The 26,759-nt window shown below is 35.7% G+C and overlaps 1 protein-coding gene and 1 pseudogene across 1 annotated transcript; both read left to right on the forward strand.

Moving 5' to 3' along the window:
• Nucleotides 1–26,759, forward strand: part of LOC136823935 (uncharacterized) — a 400,726-nt pseudogene that overhangs the window by 243,428 nt on the left and 130,539 nt on the right.
• On the forward strand, nucleotides 4,516–7,282 carry LOC136823917 (zinc finger MYM-type protein 1-like). The gene is made up of 2 exons (XM_067080073.1): nucleotides 4,516–4,991; nucleotides 5,215–7,282. The coding sequence occupies exons 1-2, from the start codon at nucleotides 4,717–4,719 to the stop codon at nucleotides 7,280–7,282; spliced, it is 2,343 nt and encodes a 780-aa protein (XP_066936174.1). The 5' UTR covers nucleotides 4,516–4,716.

Below are 26,759 nucleotides of genomic sequence, written 5' to 3' on the forward strand. Positions count from 1 at the left end.
ATTGATAGTCGGAAATATCCCGCGCTTTTAAAAATGCTTCATCAGCAAAAAAATGTAAACAAAGATGGTAGCAAAGGTGGTGTAGTGTGGCCACCTTATTGTGCGTGCCAGATAGAGTAGTTTTTTTTATTTTAAGTTTTTGGGACACTATCTGAGAACTGTTCTGTTTCGTAGTTCTTTATACAGTATTTTACATAAGGCGTAGACAGCTTTTTAGGGAGAGAAAGTGGTATTGACCTTTTTATTCAAACACGACTCTTCTTTCTTTCTTGTCTTTTTTATCCTTTCCTCCTCTAGCCCCCACTGCTCCCAAATCACCGCTAAAAAGCTAGTCCCAACCCTACCTGGACACCCTCCCATTCTAGACCTTACCCGGGAGGGGGGGGGGCACTCGATCTGAAAACGATCATACGTTAGGCGGAAAATTTGGCTTCCAAAATCGAACTCTTACAGTGCATCCAGCTGGCATGCAGTGCATGCAGAGAAAATTTGGCAAAATAATGACCCTTACAGAACATTTTTGGCAAAATTTTCTATCCTTTATAGGGAAAAAAATCTTCAATTTGGCCCAAATCCTCAATTTTTACACGCTTACAGTGTATTTTTCTCATTTTTTTCTCCTGTCGTCCCTACAGTGTAGTTCCGCCATAACCTCGAAAAAACGACCCTTACGTACGTGCCGCGCCTCAGGTCATTTACCTTAAGTGCCCCCCCCCAAGAAACAGAACAGTTCTCAGATAGTGTCCACACTACACCACCTTTGCTACCATCTTTGTTTACATTTTTTTGCAGATGAAGCATTTTTAAAAGCGCTGGATATTTCCGACCATTAAATTTTCTAATTTTCAGAGTTTTAGATATTTCCGACCATCAAAAGATATTTCCGACCATCAAAAGATATTTCCGACCATCAAAAGATATTTCCGACCATCAAATGATATTTCCGACCATTACGCTATGATATTTCCGACCATTAAAGATATTTCCGCCCGTCTACGGAAAAAAAATTCGCGGCGACGGGAGATCTCTGACAAGAGAAACATAAATCCGAGGGGAATTGAGGGAACCCGCAGGAAAACCTAATAAACCCGCAGGCGGCGGGAGATCTCTGACAAGAGAAACTTAAATCCGAAGGGAAACCAGGGAACCCGCAGGAAACAGCGGGGAATAAGCGAAAATCTGTGGTATACTCATTTGGGTGTCATCCTCAAAATTAAGTGTCAATGGAAATTTGGAAAGATCTTTCCCCAAAAATATTTTTGAACTAAAAAAATGTAAAATAACTACCTTCAAAATGTTTAATAATATCAAAAAGGCGCTAATAATTAAGGGGGGCATAATCCACACTTTGGCCAGGACAAGTTGTTTTAGGACATTTTTAGGGTGCTGATTCCGGAAATCATACTCATTTTTGGATGAAAATCAATATTCAGATTTATTTTATGATTTAGCTTTCCTTGCTAACATTCGTTATAGTTTGATGCTCAACTGTGTAAATAAAAACCAAGTTTTTCCTAAGATCCCACAGTGTAAACTATATAATTCAGAATGGTTTGATCTTTGAAGGCGCAATGACAATATCCAATACAAAGCCAAATTTAAAAAATATTTGACTATTTCTGCCATTTTAGTACTTTGGCCAACTTGGAAACACAGAAATGCCTATTTTGCGGCATTCTGGCCAACTTGTTGCATAGCGTTAGCAAGCTGAATATTGAATTTCAGCCAAAATGAGTATGATTTTCGGAATCAGCACCCAAAAAATGTCCAAAAACAACTTGTCCAGGTAGAAAATCGAAAAAAGGTCGATTATGTCCCCATCCTATAATAATGCGTAACAAATAAGTCGTGGCAGTAAAAAGCACAAAATCGTGAAATCTTAAAATATCTTAAAAACAACCGTGAAATTTAATACCCGCCAAAGGTTATCCCATCATAGTACCGTTTTTAAAGCACTATATTAAAAAAAAATGACATTAACTTTTCTTCTTCTTGTTCTTGGTCTTTTCTCCTTCGTCTATTTAAGTTTCTTTAAATTCTTTTTGTAATTACGAACAAAATCTTTAACTTAAGACCATGTTCTTCGTTGTAATATCGGGTTAGTCCTGGATTAATAGATTACACAGGTGTTTGCCGGGCAAATCATCTTCAGGGCTTGTGATGAAGTCGTGGAAACCTTCTGTCACGATTTTTATTTCCTCTTTTGACCATTTAAGTTTTTGACCTGAAAACAATTAATAAAAGTTAATAAAACAATTGTAGGTGAACGCGATTTTCTCACCCTTATTAATTTATACCCATGGCAAAGCCTTCTGTATAGTAAAAAGGGTAATAGGACTTGAATTAATCCCAAAAGGGCGAAAAGATTAACTCATCAACATGATCAAAACTTGAAAAGGATTCTGATTACTACGCAAGAGGATTACCAAGGGTTGCGGTACTGGATTCAAGTTTTTCATAAAGATTTGTGATGAATATTATATGAAATAAGTTTCTGAGCGGTTAGATTGGCCGATGTAAAGAATTTGCGCCAAAGCATGTCATATCGAGCTTAAACATGAGGATTTTTTCTGTTTTTGTTTTCAGGAAAAGTAGAACGCGTTGTTAAAAGAATCGGTTGAACAATGTTGTCATATCATCGCATTTACCGCATCCCTTTAGAGAGAAGTACCTGCATAACCCCGTCTAACCTATTCTACATGAAAATTAAACAGGATCCCTAAAGGGATGCGGTAAATGTGATGATATAATATGATATGATGACCCCTATAGGGGTCACAAAACTCTACATCTGCGCCAAATCGAGGTATCGCATTTTTCCAAAAATGCCAAAAGATATACAGTGCCTGACCCCTAGAACGGAGGTCGTCAATAAGACGAGGATTGATATAGCCGACTAGTAATAATTAGATAATTTAGCGCAATTTTCTTTGTGAGCTTCTTGTCTGTTTACCTTTAAAAAAGAATAATACAACAGCTTCTTCGAAGTTATTTTTTGCGAGGTTTTCGACTAAATGCATGATTGGTCAATGGAGTTCAACCCAGACAAATGTTAGGTTTTACGAATCACCAACAAGCGTAATACTATCATTCAACCATATTCAATGCACAACCAAGTACTTGAAGTTGTTGACTCAGCGAAATATCTAGGTGTGTATATCCATAAAAAACTCTCCTGGAATGTCCATAACGACTATACTGTTAAGAAAGCCAACCAAACTCGATGTTTCATACAAAGGAATCTCAGATCATGTCACCCAAATACAAAGCTTCAATGCTACAAAACCTATGTCCGACCCATCCTGGAATATGGATCAGTCGTATGGGACCCTCACTCAGCCTCCAACATCTATAAGCTGGAAATGGTTCAGAGGAAAGCTGCACGCTTCATCTCGAATGACTGGCGGCAAATGAGTAGTCCCTCATTGATGACTGGCGGCAAATGAGTAGTCCCTCATTGATGCTTCGTAATCTTGAACTTAAAACCCTTCAAACCAGGAGAACAGCAAATAAAGTTAAATTCATGCATAAAATTCTTCATGGCAAAGTTGAATCTTTATCCGCTCTTGCACCTCGTGCACGTAACACTCATCTTAAACTTATTCCAATCAATGCAAGGATTCAAACATATGAATTCAGTTACTTCCCGTCAACCATCCGCCTGTGGAATGAATTACCCGTGAATCTCATATCTGAGTTACATTATGATTCTTTTTGTAAAGGTGTCAATGAGCACTACACTTAACTTGTATGTATCATTTTAATTGTTTACATTTTGCCTTCACTTGCTCATAACTCCTCCTGATTTCAAGCTTTTTATTTTAGCTCGATTCCTGCTGTGCCTTAGTATCTAGTCTCAATCTAGTCATCATCCTCTAATCTCAAACTCTCACTAATTCTATTCTTTTTCTATTCAGCTCAGCAGCTAGTTCGTGCATTCAAGGCAAAAGTTATTCATTCACTATTAATGTTTCTCCATTCTTTTTAGCTTATATTAAACATAATACTAATCATAATATTTAATTTTAAGTAATCATATTTATATATTATATAAAAATTTAAATGTATGTTTTATATCTTATTAACTTCATCAAATCACAAGTCTTTCAGGTCTACATTATCACATATTAGCCTCTCGCTTACTACATACTATTCTAAACCCTTGCGGTGGTGTCTTTCAGCTTCAGTCATATCTCGCTACTTCGCTATCTCACTACTTCTTCTTGCAGCCACTTTTAGCTTTAGTTGTTTTCATTTTATTAGGTATTTTTAATAACTTTTTATTTTCAATATCATGATAATGTACGTTAGCGTATTATGTGATCACTTAATAGAACTAGAACTATTACAAGCCAGGCGCCGCGGCAGCGGTAGGGCCGGTCGGGCCATGGCCCGACCACTTTTTTTCAGAGTAAAGAATTTTTTTGAAGTAAAAAATTAATTTTTCAAATGTTTTGAAAAGTCAGTTAGAAAAATAAATTGAACTATGACGTTCATGCCTAAATCTAATCTAATTGTTTATATTTCTCTTTTTGTTTGTATTTCTCTTTTCTTTTTTTCCATTTTTTTGCTTTCTTGCAATATAAAAACATTACCTTGCGCATGATATTCAAGCGCTTTATGAGCTTTTGAGTTTGAAAAAGCAAAAGTGATATAACGAGAAAGATGAGAGATAAGATAGATAAGAGAAGAAGAAAGTAAAGTTGGTCGAATAAAATGAGTAAAAAGAGAAAGCTGACAGATTTTTTTGTAAGTTCAAAAACCTCAAAAGGTGATTCAGAGCCTCGTTTAGAGCAACAAACAAAACCAACTTCCAGCACAAGTAACGTCGAAAGTGTGCAAGATGCACAATATTGTCCTGTGATTGAGGGAGACAAACCATTTCATCCACCTGAAACGTTTCCTTTTCCAAAGAGGACATTTGGATCGCGAAGTCGAAACTTCCAAACCCATTGGACTAACGAATATAAATGGATACATTATGATCAAAAGTAAGTAATTTATGTATAGTATATACAAATTGTTTTAGAGGTCATTTAAACCCCATACAAACAGCATAATCAAAACATGAAATTTCACTCCTCTGTATCGAATCCACGATAATGAAATGCTAACCAACGAACAGTTTTTTCTGTGACCTTTTTGGATTTCTTCTTCTAAATTTTTAGGCTCACACTCAGGTTGTGGCTTATAAGCACTTTCTTTCTTTTTTAGGGCCGATGTCGTGCTTTGTTTCTATTGCCATACACAAGAAAAACTTGGTAACATAGATGACCAGGGAAATAAAGAGAAAGCATATATATCAAAAGGTTTTTCGTACTGGAAAAATGCAACCGAATCTTTTCGAGCACATCAGAAATCTGCTTGTCACATTGCTGCTTCCGCTTACCACGTTGTTACACCAAAGTGTGCTGATGTTGGTGAACTACTCGACAACCAATTGAATGACAAAAGGAAAATCGAACGGAAATATCTCTTGGATGTTATCAGATGCCTTCGTTACCTCGGGAGACAAGGTATTGCTTTACAAGGACATAACGGTAATGATAACTTTACACAGCTTCTCCTTCTTTTCGGAAGTAAAGATAACAACATAACTGATCATATCAACGGGAAAATTGGTCACAAATACAATCATCACGATGTTCAAAACGAACTCTTGAATTTGATGGGTTCTGAAGTTTTAAGAAAAAGGTTAGATGTCGTTCGAGACCGTCGATTCTTTTCCATGATTGCAGATGAGGGCACCGATGTAAGTAATTCGGAGCAACTTTCGTTTTGTGTGAGATCGGTAGATGAGGCGTTAAATGTCAATGAGGATTTCTTAGGCTTTTATGAGATTGATAACATTAAGAGTGAAACTATTGTGAACGCTATAAGAGACATTTTGATAAGGTTCTCCCTAACACTCTCAGATTGTAGAGGGCAGACATATGATGGAGCAAGTAATATGATGGGAAAACGTTCAGGAGTTGCCACAGTTTTTGTGAAAGAACAGTCGAAGGCCCTACAAATCCACTGTTTAGGCCATTCCCTAAGCCTTTCCGTCAAGTCATTGACAGCTGAATGCTCCATTCTTAGAGATACCATGGGAACAGCTGGAGAAATTTGCGTACTGGTCAAATATTCCCCAAAGCGGGAAAAATTACTTGGTAAAATTAATGAAAACATCGAGGGAGATTCCGATGATTTAAACAAACAGCAGGCAAATAAACTCGATAAACTGAGTGCCACAAGATGGACAGTCAGAGCCAATTGTTTTAAAAAGATCATTGAGAATTACGACCCACTAATGGATTTGTGGAAGCAAAGCTTAAAAGACAAGCCAGATGCTGAAACCAAGGCTAGGATAATTGGTTGTAAAAAGCAGATGGAATCTTTCAATTTCTTCTTTGGTCTGAATTTAGGTCATAAGCTTTACAATCACACAGACAAGCTATCGCAAACCTTGCAGAAGGAGAAACTGTCTGCCATTGATTGGAAGGAAATCGCCGAAGATACCGTCAAAACGTTGATGGAAATGAGAAACGACCGCGATTTTGATCTTTTCTTCGAGTTAGTCACCAAATCAGCCAATACTATCAAATTCATATCGGCTCCAACAGCACCAAGGAAACGCAAACGGCCAAAGTATGATATACTCCAGTATTTGGAAGGCTACGAAAGAGAGTCGAAAAAATCGGAGCCATATTATCCAGAAACACCGCAAGCTTATTACAAGCAGATATTCTTCGAGGCCCTCGATGTTCTCGCCAGTTCTATCAAAGAAAGGTTTGCCCAGCCAGCTTTCAAAATTTTATCAGATGTTGAGCAGCTCATTTTGAAATCCATCAAAAAACAACCAGTAGATGAGGAGATCAAATTAGTAAATGAAAAATTTGCCGGCGACTTCAACAAGGATTCTCTTTCCTCCGAATTGGAAATGTTGCCCGTCCTTTTCAAAGGAGAGGATACCATCAATTTTAACGATATTGTTCGTGTTGTCAAATCATTGTCATTGGGTAGACGCAGGATGATCGAAAATGTTGTCATCGTTATCCGATTGGTATTGACAATGGGAGCAACCTCAGCTACCCCGGAAAGATCGTTTTCCTCGATGCGCCGACTGAAGACATGGCTTCGATCAACCATGAAGCAGAAGAGATTCAATTCCTTGGCTATAATGAGCGAACACAAAGAAACATTAGACTCACTATCACTGATTGATATTGCCAATGAGTTTGTTAGAGTTCAACCTGAGCGACTAAATATTTTCGGCAAATTTACAGAAAACGATTTGTAAACTTCTTTTTATTTCAGATATTTCATCCATCTTGACTAATCATTGTATGAAAATATTTTATATACATTATCATATAAGGCTCTACAAAACACAGTCTAACATTAATAAATTTGCTGACTAAATTTCTCTTTTGGAACAAATTTTATGGATTTGTGAAGATATCTTCTTCAAGAAAAGGGGCTGTTTTAGCCAATCTAGAGGAGTGAAATTCGCAAAATTTTCTAGCCCGTCGGCGCCAACCATGGTGGCGCCTCCTTAGACACTATATTATGTGGCCCGACCACTTAAAACGTCGAGCCGCGGCGCCTGCAAGCTATTGGAGAATGTTATTACAAGTGGAGAAGGTTGCAAGAAAGAAGAGACTGCAACAAGTACGAGACATGGACTGCTGGTATGTTGCATATTTTTAGATCCTGCGGCATTCGATTGTCCCATTTTGTTTATGATAGATCCTGTGATCTACAGCTGTACGTCTGTAGATTAGCAAAGGAAGGGAATATTTTTGCCAAGGAAATTGAAGAATTAATGTTTATTGTGGACGTTTTTCATGCTGAAAAACACGCGCAGTCGAAATGTGTGCTCAGTAGTAACGACTGTAAATACCATCCCGATCTTCCTAAATTTAAGGATGTACTTAAGATGAATACGGAAGTCTGTGAGCAAACATTTCATGTACTGAATTGTTACAAAAACATCACAAGGAATATGACATATGCAAAGAGGTTAATGATTTATTGAAATTACTGGATGACAATTATAACACCAGGCTTTCTAAAGAGTTAATTTATTGAGGTGGTTAAAAAAGATGAAATGCAAACAATACAGGTAGCTATATAATTCAAAATGTTCAAGAGTGTTTCGTTCACTTTAAGTTGCAGGTGTGTTTGAATTCTAAATTGTTTAATTTTTTTGTTATAAAGAATTAATGAAGATGTTGTAAGAGTTAAAAATTACAATATTTGGATATTTATAATTATATTTTTAAATTTATGAATAGGGATGTATATAAAAATTTAAGATAAATGTTTTTACTCATTAATCGTGGTAAATATTAAAGATCTCAATAAATTTGAAAACATTGTTTCTAATCTGTGAATAAAAAATTAAATATGTCAATTTTTCACAAAAGGTTGCGCTGCGCGACGATTTTCGCTGCTGCACTAAACCCGCGTAGGTAAAAAAGTAAATAAGATTAAATGCTTCTTGCGAAAAGGTGTGCGCTGCGCGACGATTTTCGCCGCTGCGCCTAAGCCGCGAAGGTAAAAACTTAAATAAGATTAAATATTTTCTTGCGAAAGGTTGCGCTACGCGAAGTTTTTCGCCGCTGCGCCGAAGCCGCGAAGGTAAAAACTCAAATAAGATTAAATATTTTCTTGCGAAAGGTTGCGCTGCGCGACGATTTTCGCCGCTGCGCCGAAGCCGCAAAGGTAAAAACTTAAATAAGATTAAATATTTTCTTGCGAAAGATGCGCTGCGCGACGATTTTCGCCACCGCGCCGAAGCTGCGAAAGTAAGAACTTAAATAAGATTTAAATGTTGCCTTGCGAAGCCTACGCGCAGCGCCGAAGTTTTTGTGTAAATCGCCGGCCCTTGATTTAAATCCATTTCAATGTTGTCTAATGTCTTTCCAGCAAAATCTGCTACCTCTCCTTTTTCCATGAGCATGAGCAACTTCCCTACTTTTGCCACCTGTGTTGTCGATTCAGGAAGCCTGTAATACTCTAGATGGATTTTCACATCATGTCCTGAGAAGCCTGCCACTCTCTCTCCTGTAGGAAAAAAAATTCTTGTTAGATGTTTTGATAAATGAATTGGAGAAAATTGATAAATGCTAATTCTTTTAAAGAGACGAATATAAGCTTAAACTTATTTCCAACATATAAATATTCAAAACATGAAGCTTTTCTTTGGAGGGAGACTGTAGAAACAGCTTCCTGTCCTCCATTTGTAAATGTAATTAACATTATTAAATCAACTGTATGTTTTATTCTGGTTTATTTACTTATTTATTATTTTTATTTAGGCATGACCAATTAATTGTTTTGCGGGCCCGACCAGACCTGTTTTTTTCCAGAATTGAAGAAATAATACCTTATTGGAACTAATTTTCGCGGGTTTTAATTTTAGCGTTTTTCGCGGTTTTTCGTCAAAATCGCGAAAATTTGATCCCGCGAAAAATTTTGAGAGTTAAAAACCGCGAAAATTAATTCCCGCGAAATACAATTTTTTCCAATTTTATCGAAAAATTTGAAAAATCCCTAAGAAAATGAAAGAAATTTGTCCAAAAAAGGGCAAAACCGTGAAAATTAAAACCCGCGAAAATTCCAGAATAGAAAAAACCGCGAAAATTAAAACCCGCGAAATGCAATTTTTCGGATTTTTTTTTTCGACCGCGAAAATTAGTTCCCGCGAAAATTAGTTCCAATAAGGTAATATTGAATTGAATCAAATCTGGAGGATGAACTTTAATTTTTTTTTGTATATATTTTCAACTGAAGTTAGCCCTTCAAGCATCTTCATATTTTTTTTCTAGGGGGAGCATCTTGGAGGGGCCTCCTTAAAATCTCAAAATTGACAAGTACTATGACTTTAAAATTTTCGTCCAGCCACCTGTCATGTTGGTATTTTACCAGAATGTACACTTGACCAAAATCATGTATTGACTGATTGACTGGTTTGACTGAAATTTGTTCCTGAAGGCTAAATTCAAATAAATAATAAGGTCAAATAAAAGAGACTAGTAACAGAAAAATTTTTTTGTATATTGAGTATACTTGGTACTTTGCTTACTGGTTTGTAAAATACACTTTGACCACCTGCCGGGAACTCAGGAACTACTGGAGCTTTTGGCTTTCACCAGTGACAGATATTGACCATTTAAGACAGAGCGAAATTTCAATTTAGTCAAGTGAACGGTTGGTATTTTACATACCGGTCCCTTTGCTCCCCCCCCAAGATGGTCGAAGGGTTAATAAAAAGCAAATCATTCCTGAAATAAGATGAATTAATTAAAGTTAATTATTTAAAGTATCGCAATGGAAACGGCACAAATGTTGCTCATTGATCATTGATATTTACTTTTATTATTATTATACTAACCAACAAACTCATATTTTTCTTAGTCTTCCTGTAGAACAAAATGAATTAAATTTGTCTTGCATAATCCCTACCTGAAGGTTTAGGAGCTGACACAAGGTTGCAATGTGTTTCCTTAGTTTTGTCGAAGTTACGGCCTCAGGGCATTGGAAATCACATAAGTTTGCATGTTTTCGAAATGCATCAGGTCCACGTAGGTAGCTAAGAGTTGTGGGCACTGCAAACAAAATATCGATCGCCTGGAAGGACTCCGACAGATTCTGTAGTTTTTTCCAAGATGTTCATTGATTCCGTCATGCGCTTTGTTAAGAGGACAGGGACTTTCCGACCTCTTTTCCCTCTTATTTCAATTCTTTTCGAAGTTTCACACAACTTCAATTCAAAAGGAGAAAGAAACTTCTTGATTTCTCCATGTATGTTGCCAGTAGAATGGTCACCAAGCTGCTCTGATTTCATCTTGGCAACCTCCCTCCCCACTTCTGCGTCTGTTTAGCAGAAGTATTGATGCCAAAGTTGAAGTGGCGAGGCTCCTCCAAGCTGAAATGTTTGAGTTATTAGCAGCCAATTTATCAAAGCTGGTCTGGCGAGTTGTTGCAAGATGGTTTTTTTTTAACATCTCTTTCATCACCAAAGATTTGGTATATGTAAAATATATATAGTCAAGAAGTATAAAACCTTCAACTACTTAAAATGGAAACAATAAAGACAAAACTCACAAAACAAAAAGACGATATAAATACAACAAAAATCTAGATTGAACATTCACAGAAAATCAATCAGGTTGGAATTGAAAAAGAAAAAAAGATGACATAGACATCCATCAATGCAAAACTAGTGATCTAAAGTGACTACAAGGAAGAAAGCGACTCAATATGGAAAGAAGTAACTCAATATGAGTCAAAAAGATTTTTTTTTTTAATTTTAATTTTTTTTTTCTTTTCAAGAAAACACATTATCTGTTCCTCAGTTTTCGACCTACACAGGGAAGGAACTGGGATTGGATCGCCACTATCCAACCCTGTGGCTCTCACACACATTTTACAGTTCAAAGAAGAAGATGGAAAGAGTGGGAAAAGAATGAGAATTTTAAAAAAGTCGGACTAGAACCCGGTCCGAAGTTCCCATCATTGATAGCACACAAATCGTCAATGAATCTCTTTGTTGAATGAAAATGGCGAGCTTTAACCTTATCTTCCTCGATGAGCTTGCTCATGTACCGTTGTTCGTATTGGTAGAGGAAGAGATTAGCCCAAAACGGTGCTGGATCAATTCCCATGGGAATTCCTATCACCTGACACATAATAATGTCACCTGCCTTGAAAAAACAATTTTTAATAAGATGCTTCATAGCTGTCTTCAACGAATTTTGATTAAAGGACACAGAAGATTTGGGTTTTGTTTTTGACCAGTATGCTTTATCATTTTTTGAAATAGCGATGTATTTGCAATTGCCAGCATCAAAAACAAAGTCAATGACTTCTGAAAGTTCTTTAATCAGCTTGTCATGAGGAATCTTTGTGTACAATGTACTAAAATCAAAGGTCGAAATTGATTTAGCATTCTTCTTTTTATTGATTCGGTTAAGAGACTCTAAAACCGGCTCACAATTTTGAAGTACCCAAAACTTGTTGTAATGACTCAAAAACTTGGCTTTAGTATGAAAATTTTCAACTTGACGGTAGATCAGTTTAAAAACAAGACTAACTGATTTGGAAATTTCTTTGGTTGAACAATGTTTAGAAGCAATGATAAATCGTTTTCCTGTTGGATTCTTGTGTTTCTTTGGAGTCCAATAGATACTAGGAAGATCCAAGTCCTTCTCAGAAACATTATTAACAAATAGTGCTTATCGTTATTATTTTGTCAAAAATAAATAAATATTAATCTTATAACCCTACCACAAATCAAGAAACGAAAAGCCTGGAGCAGAACCTCGCACTAAATCGATATCTAAATTGAAAGAAGTAAATGTAGGAGAAAATCTAGAAAGAAAAATCAAAAGCCTGGGAGTAAAACCTGACATAGTGAAAACGTGAAAATCCCGAGAGCAAAACCTGAGCCTAACCGAGCTGAATGTAAACAAAACAAAAATAGACAAGGTCTAATGTCTAAAGGCGAATGAATGTGGAGGGCGACAGAAGAATGTCTAGATGAATATTAAAATAAGTTTTCTTTTAAAAAATGCTGTAAAATAAGTTGAAAGTCTCAAGGATTGGACTGGGAGTATAATGAGGGGAGAGGGGCAAGAAGGTGAAGGGGAGAAGTCAGTCCACTTATTGAGCCTTCCAACTGCAATAAAATGATTATGTATTATGCTCTAGGGATAACTTGTTCAAGAATATTTTTCAAAGCTAGTCTGTTTTCATAAATAGACCAGTTATCAACCAGTTCACGAATTCTAGTTATATCATCACCATGTTCATCAAAAGCACTTTCAGTTTCCAAATCGATACTCACACGTCTACAAAGCACAATTTCTACAAGGCTTACGTTGTTCCAGAACGCGGTTACGGCTGCATCGTAGATAGCAGAGAATTCAGGATGGTTGTTCATCAATATGGTGTGAGTCGTGTAGTCAGATGTTGATGGATTTGCAATAACTTGCTTCAGGAGGGAGAGTTTCCGCTTTTCAACAAGTTTCGATACGTCCGGAATATGGTAGGCACGGTGGAGATGGTTTTTACTGTTTCTGGATACACCAAATAGGGACTTGAGACAGGACCGTGCTGCCACATTCAATTGGTTTTTTTTCGGTTTTAGTCAGATCACAGAGTTCTAATCCATATAAAAGCTTAGATAAGATGATATGATTAAATATGGTAACAATAGAGTTAGGGTGACAATGCCTCAATCCTGCAGAAATGAGTGAGGTAGTAGTTGACCACATTTCAGAAATACGATTGTCTTTGTGAGATTTGAGACTGATGTGGTTATGGTGTTTTGTCCAATGGAATCCAAGGTGGATAAGATCATTACGAGGAAGCACTGGAATGTTATTTAGGGTAAGACGAGGATCCTTGATTGTCGATTTACCAGAGATTATGAATTGTGTTTTACTTTTTGTCATTGCGTGGAAAAAGTTAATGCCGTTCTCCTTGCCAAACGATTCGCACGTACTAAGCATTCTCTGAAGGTGTACGAGGGTGGAACTCAACAAGATTATGTCATCAGCGTAAGCGATCACTGCGGTGTGAAGACCATTCGGGAGAAAGGTACCCAATTTCTGTGACTGGATCGACAATAACAGTTCCTCGGTGTAGATATTAAAGAGGTATGGTGAGCTTCTGGAGATCCTCTGTTAAGGGTAGCAGCTGGGGCATGTTATATTATTTCCTGACTTGTAATTCTGTCCTGGAAACCCGACTTATTTCTTCGTTCCACTTCATCTCGATAAGGCTGACAAAATCATCTGCCATGGTTTTTTGCTCGTTGTCTCCCTGCATCAATGCCTCCCCTTTTACCATATAGGCCAATTTAACCAGAAGTTGGCCCAGCTTGATTCCTAAAAAGAGATTAAAGAAAACACCTTTGACATGTTAAGAACAAATTTTAGAAAAAGAAACAGTTTTTTGAACCTCATCTTATATACTATTTGAGTTTTGGAAAAATGTCACGCTAGCCCAGTAATATATCGTATCAAAGTTTCTAAAATTTAAACGCCGCGGCTGAAAGACTTATTCATCTTCAATATAAAAACTCGGATTAGAGAAGACTCTACACTGCTATTTGTAAACGAAAAAAGTTCTGACGTCTTACTTACCATTGACCCTTCACTTGATTTCTGAGTACCAAATAGAGAGGAGTAAGTTCCATTTCGTTTATGAAATTGAATTTTTGATTGAAATTTTCACTCTCGATAGACTTTGTATGTTCAATTTGATTTTCACATTGTGTCGACCTCTGTGTACGTCCCATTTGAACATACAAAGTCTATTAGAGATTTTAAAATAGTTACTCACCTCAATGCTAGGAAAGTCACCTGCCAATGCAGAATCACACGGAATGCTCTAAATAAAGTGAATTTGATAGTAATTTTAGAACAGTTTAGTGTAGTGCCGTAATTCACTCCTAAAAGCACCAATTATTTTAATTTGCCTTAAAGTAAAGCCTTCATTTTTGGACCTACCAGCAGGTCCTGTAAATTATGTTCATTTTTCGGCTCAAAAACACTTCCTTACCTATAAGAATCACTATTTACAATTATAGATTAATGTTCTTAACCAAAATACTTTTATTTTTTGACGAGATAGATGTTTTCTTTGCTCATGAAGTCATAAGATGAAAGAATATTTGTGGCTAGGCATGAAATTTCGACTGCTTAAAGTGTTTTTTATAAGAAAATGACCAAATTCAATCTTTGTTACAAGCACATTACCGATATTAGCTTTTCCTGAGATTGGCTTGCTCAATTTCTTTGAATTTTTGCACTAAGATGCGTAACTATAATCTCTCGGATGCGACGAACATGATTTTCGGAAGAATATTTTGGGCAAATTTCAGCCAAATCTCTATCTATAAGAATCACTACTTATGAGCACAGGTCCATGTTCTTAACCAAATTACTCAAATTCTAGTCGATATATATGTATTTTTTGCTCACGAAATAGTAATTTGAAAGAATATTCCTGGCTTTGTTTTTATGAGAAAATGGGTCAAATTCGATCTTTTTTATAAGCATATACCACAATAAATTTGACATTAGCTTTCTTTTTTCCTTCAGATGTGGTTATTTTTTCATATTTTTTAAACCACAATAATGTCTTAAAGGTTTCGTTTTCAATCTAATTTTTCATATTTGTTTTTTAAGTCATTTTAATTTACTGTTTACTGCCTCCGAATGGTAATTTTATAATTTGTCCAGCTAAAATAAAAAATGTTAAATTTTTTATCAGGTAGGTCCAAGTATGACTTGTTTCTTCTTTTTTTCAGTGTTTATTTTTTTCCAAAATTGAGTGTCAATAAAAGTTTGAAAAAGTAGAGCAATACTTTTATAATTAATTTAAACATTTTAGGCTGAGCACTATGTAGTTTTAAAAATTTTCTAAATTGAAGAGGACCATACTAACTTTGTTGTTCACAAACGAGGCTTCATCTTTATCTTCATCCTTATCCATCAATTCATCTTCAATTTCTTGTCTCTAAAAGAATTAGATTTACTTTTTTTCGATTTCATTAATAAACTTTTTTAAAGTCAATATTTTTTTATTATTTTTATTACTGTATACAAGTTCGAGGTTGAAAACTACGAACCGATTTCTAATTACAATGTTAATTTTCAAGTATCCTAGTTTTTGTTTTTTCCACACTTCTTTAAACTATTGAAATCATGTCGGGATCGATCTACCTTTTAAAAAAATCCCATTTCGCGGGAATTCATGTTTCACGGTTTCGCTGAAAAACCGCGAAAAAACTGGCAAATCCAATCTCCTTGAAAATTACGTATCGTGCTCAAGTTCATAACCCCATAACTCAAGGCTGGTGGTATATATAGTAACAGTTTTTTAATGTTGATTAATATTGACAAGTTTATTGCCGACCCAAAAAAATATCAGCGTTTTGATTGGTCGAGAGCATCGAGATATTTGCGATATTTCATATTTCTTTAGTCTGGAAATATGACCGCGTTGACTTTTGGGGGACTGGGTAAGCGGCGGGAGAAAAATCAAAACAAAACAGCCGAAAAGAACTGACTTTCGGAGAAACTGACTTGGGAATCAAAGGGAAAAACGCAACAAAAATATGTTCAGATTAACTTTTACTTTGGAGTTCTTCCATAAAAGACACTAAAATCAAATCTGATGAACTAAGAAATTATAAAACTACTTGACACCACCCAAATATTTTCAACTTTTGGCAAATTTGTCCGTGTGATAACCAAACAGTTTTTTATCAATGCATACAAAATAACTTGAGATTCTTGAATGTTGGCCAATAAAATTTCTCATAACATAACAAGGGAAGTGTAATGTCTTGTATTAAACCAAATGACGAGTGATTTTTATAAAAGTTCTCTCCTAATTCTCGTTCTCGACAACAACGTACGTCCTTGACTTTTCAACTCAAATTCGAAACATTTAGAGCTTGACGATAATCAAGAAAGTATCCAAATTGTTTTGCTGTTGAAAAATGTTGTTCTTTAACCATTATTACAAGCATACATTTCCATCGTGGGACTCCTTTCCTCTGCTATTCTTTCCCATGGCCATATGTCATCGAAACAAAAAAATAGAAAAAGACTGAATGTTATCAATCTGATTAATCCAATGATGGAGGGTTTCTTCTCCATCGAAACAATACTGTACATCATCTGCATTTTGAATTATCAATCTAGAAACTTTCAAATACATCTCTGAAAAATCTGCAACTTTTCAAAACAAAACTTCTGGATCGAAAATGATCGAAAAGTTTTGTTTTTGTGTGAATATTTTCAGCGGGAAGTTATCGAATGTTTTTGTTCGAATCTAACGTTCGAATTAGAGTTTCGAATAAAAACATTCGAAACTACACAGAAGCAGAAGAAGGCGGAAGTAAGTTTTGAAACAAAAAGAGGACAATTTTTTGAGTCGACAATAAATTAGTTATCACATGACTTCTCGTGCAATACTCGATATTTTACTCGTTCCGAGATTTTACCGATATTTTTCCTCGCCTAAAGGCTCGGAAAAATATTACGGAAAAATCTCGGAACTCGTAAAATATTTCTCGTATTGCACTCGAAATCATGCGATAACTAGTACGTATTACGGCCTTAAAAGTTTTTTTTGAAATATTTTTCTCAAAAATTAGTACTCTGAACTAATTTTTCAACGTTATATAATTTGTTAGATTTGAAGCATCTTAAAAATTAGCAAGCTAAACAAAGATTTGTGCACACTTTTTAATTAAGTTATGCGCATTAAAATCTTAAGCTGTTTAACTACTTATGAATTTATAAATTCAAGTCGAGTAAAAGTTTTGGCTGATTTAGTAATTGGAGATGGTAGTGTGACTGTAAGACTGGTTTTACTTACAGGCTGAAAGAAACCTTGCGATTTCAACTTCCGAATTTTTTCCAATGGCTGAAAATGATGAGTTTAATTTGCTGTTAGAAGTTCTTAAAAAATCAATTCTCTCTCAGTTGCCTAATAAACGCCCCATACCCATTATAAAATTTTCGTTTGTTTTTTTGTATCCTATTAGGACCCCCTCCCCGTTTATTGATTGTTAAAGCTTGAAGGGCTACAATCTTGCTCGAAATATATTGTTGATACTTTAGTGTAATTTAACGTTTTTCAGAATTTAAAGTTAGTTAGCTATTTAGTTAGTTAGTTAGTTAGCATGTTTTCTGATTTTTTGCCTAAAAAGTGGGAGAAGACATAACTTGGACCCCCCAATATGGACCCCAATATGGACCCCAATATGGACCCCCTCAAAAATAGCGGGAAAGCATTTTGGTTAGCATTCGTCATTAGAGCAGAGTGGTTAGAGACTTTATTCGGTCAATAATATACATTAATGTCAGAAAATTTCGTGATTTTCGCAAATGAGTTTTGGTGAAATTTCACCGCACTAATAAATAGCGATCAAACTTGTTTGAGATTTTACTGCTCTTTCTTACTTTTGTATCTCTTATTGGACCATTTTAACTAAAACTACTGTATAAGAGGTGGAAAAAAAGGGAGAAAACGCAATTTTAGAGAATTTGGCGAGAATTCATATAAATGAATAAAAGTAATAAGAAATTAGCAAGGGATCAAAGAGATGGCAATGATAACTTTTCGCAGAAAACATGTTGTTTCCAAAACAATGTTTGGACTATAAACATATATATACATTTTTTTTTAAATAGAAGAATAGTAACTATGAAAGGTATTGAAATGAAATAAAGAATACTGGTTTAGAGCGTTTAGAAATTACTTTAACCCATCAATCAAATTTTCCGTAAAAGAAATCATCGGGAGAATAAGTGACTGTGCCAGCAAAATAAATACAACGCAAATGCTCGAGCACAAAAAGTGAGTAAAAAAGTCAAATGTTATCTTTCACACGACTGACTTTTCTCTCTCACCTAAGAATTTAACCCAATCAAGAAATCTAAGTATACAAATCCAATCGGGTAACGTCTCAGTGTACTTACTAGAGCAAAAAAAATAAATCAATAAAAAATCACATGTGTAAAATATGTTACAGTTAAAACAACATGCATAATATGTATGTACTATGGTACCATATATTATAATGCTAAAAATATTAACGAAAACAAGCCGTATATGTATAAAAGTTGCGAAGCGATCCAGAGCCTCCCTCAATTCGCAAGTTGCAAGCAAACCATCTTAGACACACAAACAATGTATATTCAACAACATTTTTGCAGTTTTCCTTTAAATTCGCTCTAGTCTTTCCGAATATCCTATCATTTGCAAATTTTTTATAGTCCCTCTCTATAAAAATGACATCTGTAGTCAGTGTAGTATTATCTCTCATTGATGAAAAATGAAGCTTCAACCGTTCTAATTTTTATTTTCTAAAATAAATAGCAAAAAGTTTAAAGAAACAACAATATAAGAAGTAAGATGAAAACACTAACAAGCTTAGGGCATTTTGAATTTATAAAATAAAAACAAACTGTACCCTTATAATCATAAAGGTTGGTGAGTCCAGTCAAAACACAGATTTGATCTGTAGCGTCACGCTTCACCTTTATAAAAAGGAGGATATCATAAAATGAACCAAGGAAAATTTCATGATTTTAAAAAAGAGTCATTTTGCATATAACTAATAATGTTAAATAAGGATATAATTTCCAACAAATTGCAAGGAGGGAAAAAAAATCTTTTGGGAAACATTTTTGTAATCTGAAAGAATGCCCAAAGGAAAAAAAAATGTATGAGGAAGAAAACTTCAAGGCGACAACAATAAGTTTTCCATATGTGACAAAACGTCTAATCGGGATCGGGATCGTCTAATATCGACATGCGTCTTCTAATTTCGACATAGCTGTAGGCTGGTCTTCGAAATAAAAAATCAAACATAAACAAATACATACCAAAGTTATCAATCAATCACTAAATTGTACCCTCCCTATCACGTCACAGATTGTTGAAATGTAAGAAACGTGAAGTGGGTTTTTTTCGAAAAGAAAACTTTAACGATGTAGCCACTAAAAAAACTAACTAGCATGCTTTCAACGAAGATGCCCAAATCACAACAACATTTTGCGCTCGAGGAATTTTTTAGTAGACCTTTTACCGTGAACCGAAAATAATTAAAAGAACCCAGTTTCCTTATGAATTTGAAAAGGGACTGGACACGTGTGCTAGGTGCGGTGCCTAGAAGTTTTACACTAAACGATAAGGACGGGGAAACCAGGTCGACTAGGCGCGCAAATTACTTTTTCACGTGACTTGAAGCGTAATTGCCTAATAAAGTTGTAAAATTTTAATGATGGACACAAGAAAGTTACGAGGAAGTTTGCATGCGTTTCATGTGTTGTGTAAAATTGCTTATAATTTGGCTGCTTTTTTTTAAATTGAATGAATTGCAATGTTTACTGAACTTCTAGTTTGATGGATGAACTTGTTTGATAAGAATGAGGACCCTGCCGATGCACCGGACCTAACGAACACCGGACACCCGAAAGTCCAGTGTATAATGATAATTTTTTTTACCACTGGACAATCCCTACACCGGACTTAAGAAAGTCGGATGTCCGGTGTCAGAGAAGGATTTTTTTTTCCACCGGACAATCAAAACACAGGACATGACCAGTCCGGTGTGCGTCCGGCGTTTCTTAATTTTTTGTTTCATAAATGTTAGGCGTCCAAAATTCCCTGTATGCAACACCAGACTGACACCGGACTTATTGCGTCTGGTGTAACGAAAGGTTACTTTTTGCCACCAGACAAATACACCGGACAGTCCGGTTCGTCGGCATGGTCCTTAAGAATGATACCAAGAATTTCAATCTTGCATATTCATAACCTGGCAGCTCAAAATATGCAATAATGGGTATGTTTCTAATGGGGCATCAGAGAACGTCATAGAAATAAATATGTGTTTCATCACATTTATAACTGGATCATTTTCAGCACTATTTCATATTGACAAACAAACTTCCGAAAGGCATCAACTGAATACAATGCTTGAATAACAGAATTGAAAAAACACACATTTCTACCAAAATTGGTTTAAGCCCTGTTGGACAAATTTTGTCTGGAGAAGCTGACATATTATTAAAATAATCAATTTTGCAGTACAGTAAACACGGCTAGCAAAAAATAATTAATTTGGTTGAATGGCAAACAAAAGTTGCTTCAATATACAGTATCTTTTAAACAGAAGGGCAAGCAAGGAGGATATACTCGAAGACCAAATGTAAAAAATGAGAAGTAATTTGTAGCACAATAAATTTTAAAATTGACTTCCCTGATCTGAAAACCAACCAAACAATAAACAAGTACAATAACAGCCTTCTTTCTTTGCTGACGATTTGATTGAAATGAAAGTCGAAACCAAACTAATGACCAAAAAAGAACGATGCCAATCAAGGATCGAAGCCAAGAAAAACAGGACAAATTATAGTAAATTGTAATGATGATAACAGAAAGTAATGACTCAATAAAAATTCAAAAAAACAGCCAAGCAGTTTCTCAGAATTGCGATTCAGCCAAATTCGGAGAGAAATAAAGAAAATAACCATTTTGATGATAAACTGAAACCATGACAACGCATCTGTAGAACCAATCAGTGTCAAGATATCTCTATCGCCGTGACGTCAAACAGGATAGGGAGCATAATGGCATCACTTTCGTTTTGATATAAATTCAAATATAACAATTTACTATAACGGAGGTAATTTGTTTTATCATTCTCCGGGATATTCTTCACGCTTGTTATCTCCTAAATATTGACGTTACGGGTTACGGAGGGTTGACTCGTTCTTCGTATCATTCTGACGTATACGTCAAATTTGATATGACGGAGGTAATTTGAGTTACCATTTCGCTGAATATCCCTTGTATTTTATCTCCTTTATATTTTGGTATCGCGCAACTCGGAGATTCAAAACGTTTTTCCCATCTCCTGCCTTATAGATGGTTGAAAGAATGGAAAGTTAAAGGTACGCACACACGATAGCAAAACTGCTTCGCTCATGTACATTCGCTTCGCAAAAAAGACGTTGCAGAAACTCAGGCTATGCATGTTAACTTCACCCATAAACTAAAGCGATTTAAAAGATAGGCTAAAAATCTCATTAAATACCGGTAGACTTCCTACTTCGTGTAAACCTGTAGAAAAATGTTTTGGCAAAGTCGCTGAAAATATTCAAGTTTCCGTTATAATTAGTCTCATACACGCCAAAGTCTAAAGTTGCAGTCTAAACTAAATCTCAAAAAATCTTTATCTCCCTCATCAAAAGACCAATAAGTTTGCCTAGATAAATAACGTAAGAGTCTGTTTCAGTTTTAGATACATAACTAAAATACATAAAAAATAATTCGTTTCAACAACGTTTTCAACTTAGTCGTTGAACTAAGAATTGCTTGACAGTGTAGTTCAATTGCTGCACGTCAAGAAGATGAGTGTGCAAATCGTCCTTGTTGAAGTGTGGGTTTCTGGATTTCAAACATGGCAGTGACACATGATAATGTTTATTGTCAAATTTCTGAACCCAATCCTTCCTTTGATCTATATAAACATGATCTTTCTCTTGATGACGAATGCAGATTTTGCTATCTAAATCATGTGGAACCAAAACAGACGCTGGACCGTCGATAAGTCTACCCTTACAGCCAGCACAAATCCTTATGTTGCCACGAATGTCAATTAATTCAAATGGCGTTCTCGCCGTTGAGAAATACTTGGGTCGTTTACTGGCCCGCCTCGAACGATCTTCATTTTGAGTGAGCTGGAATTGATCACTCCGAAATTGCCTGTTGCTATCTAGAAGTTAGAAATAGGAGATATATAATAATTCATGCATTCATACTGTCATTTTTTAACCCCTTTTAAGGTTTTCATACCCTTACAGTGCATTTTCCCCAAATTTTCAACCCTTTTAGAGCAAAAAAGGAATATCAAACTTTTCGGGCGAAATTTCTTGGTTTTTGCTGGATTTACTGAAATTTAAACCCTTACAGTGCATTTATCAAAAGGTCCACTCTTACAGTGGATTATCTTTAAAAATCTATCTTGAAAAACAAATCCTTAACTACCACATATGCAGTTTGTTAATTTGCCTGGCAAATGGTACCCCATGTACAGACCGTTTCTGGAAGAGCCTATCAAAAGGGTAATTTTCGTTTGAAGAGAAACTTAGCTGAAAACTAAGAATATGTTAAGAATAACCCACTCTCCATAAAAACAGCTTAAAAGGGAAGATGAACATATTGGTCCTATTTTCTATTTTGTAACTCTTATAGTGCATTTATTATGTAATGACTACTACTAAGTGACTACTTACCTCTTCATCCGCTTCTGTTCGAGCAAGAATTTCCCCTAAAGTTTCCCGTCGGGGCGGAACATCATTTGTATAGGTCGATTTTCTCTTTCGTGATGAACGTTGGCTTGTTTTCTTTCCGGCGTTTTTGCTAGCTCCAGAGGTAGCAGGTGGCGTAATATTATTAGGCTTCTTCAATGCAACCTTCAGGAAATCTTGAAGACACTTGTTATCATGAGCTGTCGCCAAGGAATGTGAACAAAGACTGTATGTTTTATACATCGTACAAGTGCAAGTGTAATTGGAACCATTTGTTGCATGCACAGCGTAAATATCTTTGCCATTTTCACTGCCAAAAATTCTTGATTTTGGTCCGTGAAACCTGTCTCTCATTTTTCCTTGAGAAAAAAAGAATTCAATTGTAAACTCTCTAAATAGCGTAGTGAAAGATTTCAATTACTCTAAGGGTTGATTCCGTAGACTTAGGATAACACTAGGTATAACCCATTTTCATACATATCAACGAAAACAAGAGACACTTTTATGGACCTACCTGGTTATCAGAAGAACATTGAACATTCAATTAAAAACCTTTTTACATTGAAAAGTAATGAAATTGATGTGCTTATATAATCAAATACCTTTCAACCGTTTCACTTTTTGTTCCAAGTTCTCAATAATGGATGTCGACATGTGTCCTTCTAATGCGCTTAGGTCAAATGGCTCTTCCTCAGGAACTTTCGTTGTGTTGGTGGTTTCCAATGCAACAGAATCAGCTTTAAGTGAGATTGACAAAATGATGTTTTTCTCTATGCGAGTTTTCTCGGCGGCTAAAAAAATAATAAAATCAATGCATAGAGATTAATCATTGCAGGCTAAAATCGTTCAGTCTTATAAATTTCTTCTCGAAAAGGCATTTTAGATAAAAGATAATCCTCTTAGATGTAGATTTGAAAAGGCCATCAAGTTTAGGTCCACATTTTGTAATTCGCACACAGCCCCTCTCATTAAGTCTTTAAATACATTCTTCTTTCAAACAGTTCCACTCTGGTTCTTAAGGATCAAAAATCCACTATTAAAATGATTAAATTCAGACAAGACGTCGGCGCAGAAAGAAAAGATAAAGAGAGTAAGAATTTTTAATAAATCTTAGAAGGTTGAATGAAAATTTTCACCTGATTTTCCTTCATAATCTGTAACAATATACTCCCGATAATTAGGGTTGACCATTAAGGTGTCAGACGACTTGTTAAGCAACGGTTTCTTCATTTCGTTAAGCTGGCTCTGGACAAATTGTTGCAAGGAGACAATGAATCCAGGCATGTCATCCTTGTGGTTCTCTTGCCAAACTTTTATTGCTTTGTTTATCGACTCTGTTGCGTTAGTCGAAAATCGATTGTGCTGATAGATGTTAGCTTCTATAACTACCATTTGCCGACAGTAGTGGTAAACAGTTTCAGCCTTATTTTTCTTGAAATAAGTGAAAAATTTAGGCTGTTCTGGCATATTGTTTTCCTTCCTCTCTTTCGTCTCCAGCTCATTCCACCTATTTTTGATCCGAGCCAGATTTTCGTCAAATTCAGTGCGTGTACATGCATGGTACAACCCTTCTTGATGAGTCGAGCCAAAGACATCAGCTACGAAGACCTGGAGAAACGATTCGCTAAGATGCAAGGTTGAACGGATGTGAATTGAGCATATGAAGCCAATCGCAAAAGGGAATTCCAGTTTGTGGGCCTCAAATATAGCTTTCTCACCATCTTGACCAAACGCTCTCAAAGACACCTTTAAATCAGGATCCTCAGTTGTGATTGCGTGAAATAACAACGAATACTGTTTGGTTGACTTTGTCTTACAAATCATGATTGGACCAATTCCAGTAACCGGTCGGCCGTACTTCTTTGAAAAGACCATCAGATTGGAATAAGTAGTTATGACCACCCAGAAATCTCCGATGTTAAATGTCATATCACAGGAAAGGACAGACACCTGATAATCTAACGGTGGTGAACAGAATTTAGCAATGTTCTTAACTTGTTCCTTATTGAACAGAATAACCGTCGGCGAATTGTTCTCAATTAATACCTATGAAAGTAAGAAAGAAAAATATCTACTCTAGACCAGCATTTGTACTATTAGTACTATTTGTACAGAGTAGCAGAAGTATTAGGAGCTGTGTTTAGCTTCTTAACAGGGTGTCCCATAAAAAGTCCCCAGAATAGTCAATAGATTCTTTTGTTTTTAAAGATATAGTAGTTAGAATTTTAAGTGTGCCCAAAGATATTGAAATCGCAAAGATTCTCTCAGGTATCCCACTTGACTAAACTTGATTTTATAAGCACAATGCTTCATCGTTCCAAACGCTGACAGTTTCTTGTAATTCAATTGAAATGAGAGAAAAAGTAAAGTCTTACAGGTTGAACAAAGTCTCCAAGTTCTTCTTGTAGATGTAAAACATCTGCCAATGGATCTTTCGTCTTTCCCTGTAATTTGGATTTGACATGACGAACCTGCCGCACGTTCCGTGGAACATCTCCAGGATCAGCGCATAATCCCCCATTTTCCATTTCGATTGTGTGTAGCACGCGTCTATTGGAATGTTTATGCACCCTGACTTCTTGAGCAATTCTATCCAAAACCGACATTTTGGTGGGTATGTTTGGGATAGAATATACTGAGTTGCCATGTGGCTTGATGTTGATCTTGTGCGGTTCTTGGTCAAAACGATATTGTACTAGTGCAAATTCACTGTGGACATTGAATGAGTTCTCTACAGTTATTATTAATCTATGAAAATCTGACGAAGATGTATTTTTGGCTCTTATCCGGGTGACTTTAAACCAATTTCCTTCTTTTCCAGATTCAACTTTCCCTTCCTTGTTGATGTAATAATGTTTGACTGTCTTCCCTTTTGTCATTATCCAATTATAGCCGTCATAATACTGGTCTTTTGAGGAATCCAGGCTGATAAAAAACAGTGCATTAGTTTCAACATGTTTTGGTAAAGACCTCAATGCAGAGTCCGGATTGGCATTCAAAATCATTTTCAAAGCCTCTATGTTGTCTATAGGCTTGGAATTCTTCTCAGTAGCAGTGCTTCTTTCTGAGTTGTCCCTGAAATATGAAATACAAAAATAATAACCTCAAGGGAAGCAGATACTATTATATATTTTTGGGAAAAAAATTGGTGTATTTGAGATTTTTTTACAAAATTGCAAAGAAAAATTTAAATCAAATAAATTAATTCAAATTATTAGGGTATGATCTGAGGTTGACACTTCTCTTCATTGTCTAAAAAAGTGGAGCCAAGATGGAAAGAACAAGCCTTCCCATCCTGATTTCCCTCAACCCTGTAAAGCCTATTCTAGGGTATCTATTGCCCCAAAAAAGAATAAATTTATGTTGGCATAATACCTCAGCAATAGTAAAACACCGACGTGAACTAGAAAGGCTACATTGCACATATTCTCAGTATGTGTATAAATTGTATTATTTTATTTTAAACAGGCAGGTGCCAAGGTACCTTCTCTGGTTGTTTTCTTTGTCTTCAGGTTCGTTGGCGATGGTTTCATTATCAAGTATGCTTCCCCTGAAAGGTAATTTCTGTGTCTTAGAAGTGAAAAAATTTAAGAATTTTCCAGGAAATAAAACTTACAATAACCTTTAGAAAAACCGAAAATTGAAAACAATGGAATCTCTTATACCCTATCAAACGAGATTTGCGTCTTTGCAAATTAAATGTATCTACCTAAAAATGGACTTCTCCACTTCGATTTTCATTTTCCTGCAAGTTGAAGGGTGTGTCTACCTTAAGAGTGTTGACTCTTCACTTTCTCAAAAAGGGGTTTTGATAGTTTGAAGAAAAATGACATGTCATAGTTTCCTGGGTGGTTCAAACCCCCTATGTAATCATATTTACACTTTCTTAACCATCTTTCATAATTTTAGTATTTATGGTCAACT

The sequence above is a fragment of the Clytia hemisphaerica genome, unplaced genomic scaffold, assembly GCF_902728285.1.
Source record: "Clytia hemisphaerica strain Z4C2 unplaced genomic scaffold, Clytia hemisphaerica genome assembly, whole genome shotgun sequence".
NCBI classification, from domain to species: Eukaryota; Metazoa; Cnidaria; class Hydrozoa; order Leptothecata; family Clytiidae; genus Clytia; species Clytia hemisphaerica.

Excerpts from the sequence above, each read along its gene's own strand:
- LOC136823917 (XM_067080073.1), top strand. The coding sequence starts at position 4,717 with ATGAGTAAAAAGAGAAAGCTGACAGATTTTTTTGTAAGTTCAAAAACC. Across the intron at positions 4,992-5,214 it reads TGGATACATTATGATCAAAA|GGCCGATGTCGTGCTTTGTT; the intron begins GTAAGTAATTTA and ends TTTCTTTTTTAG.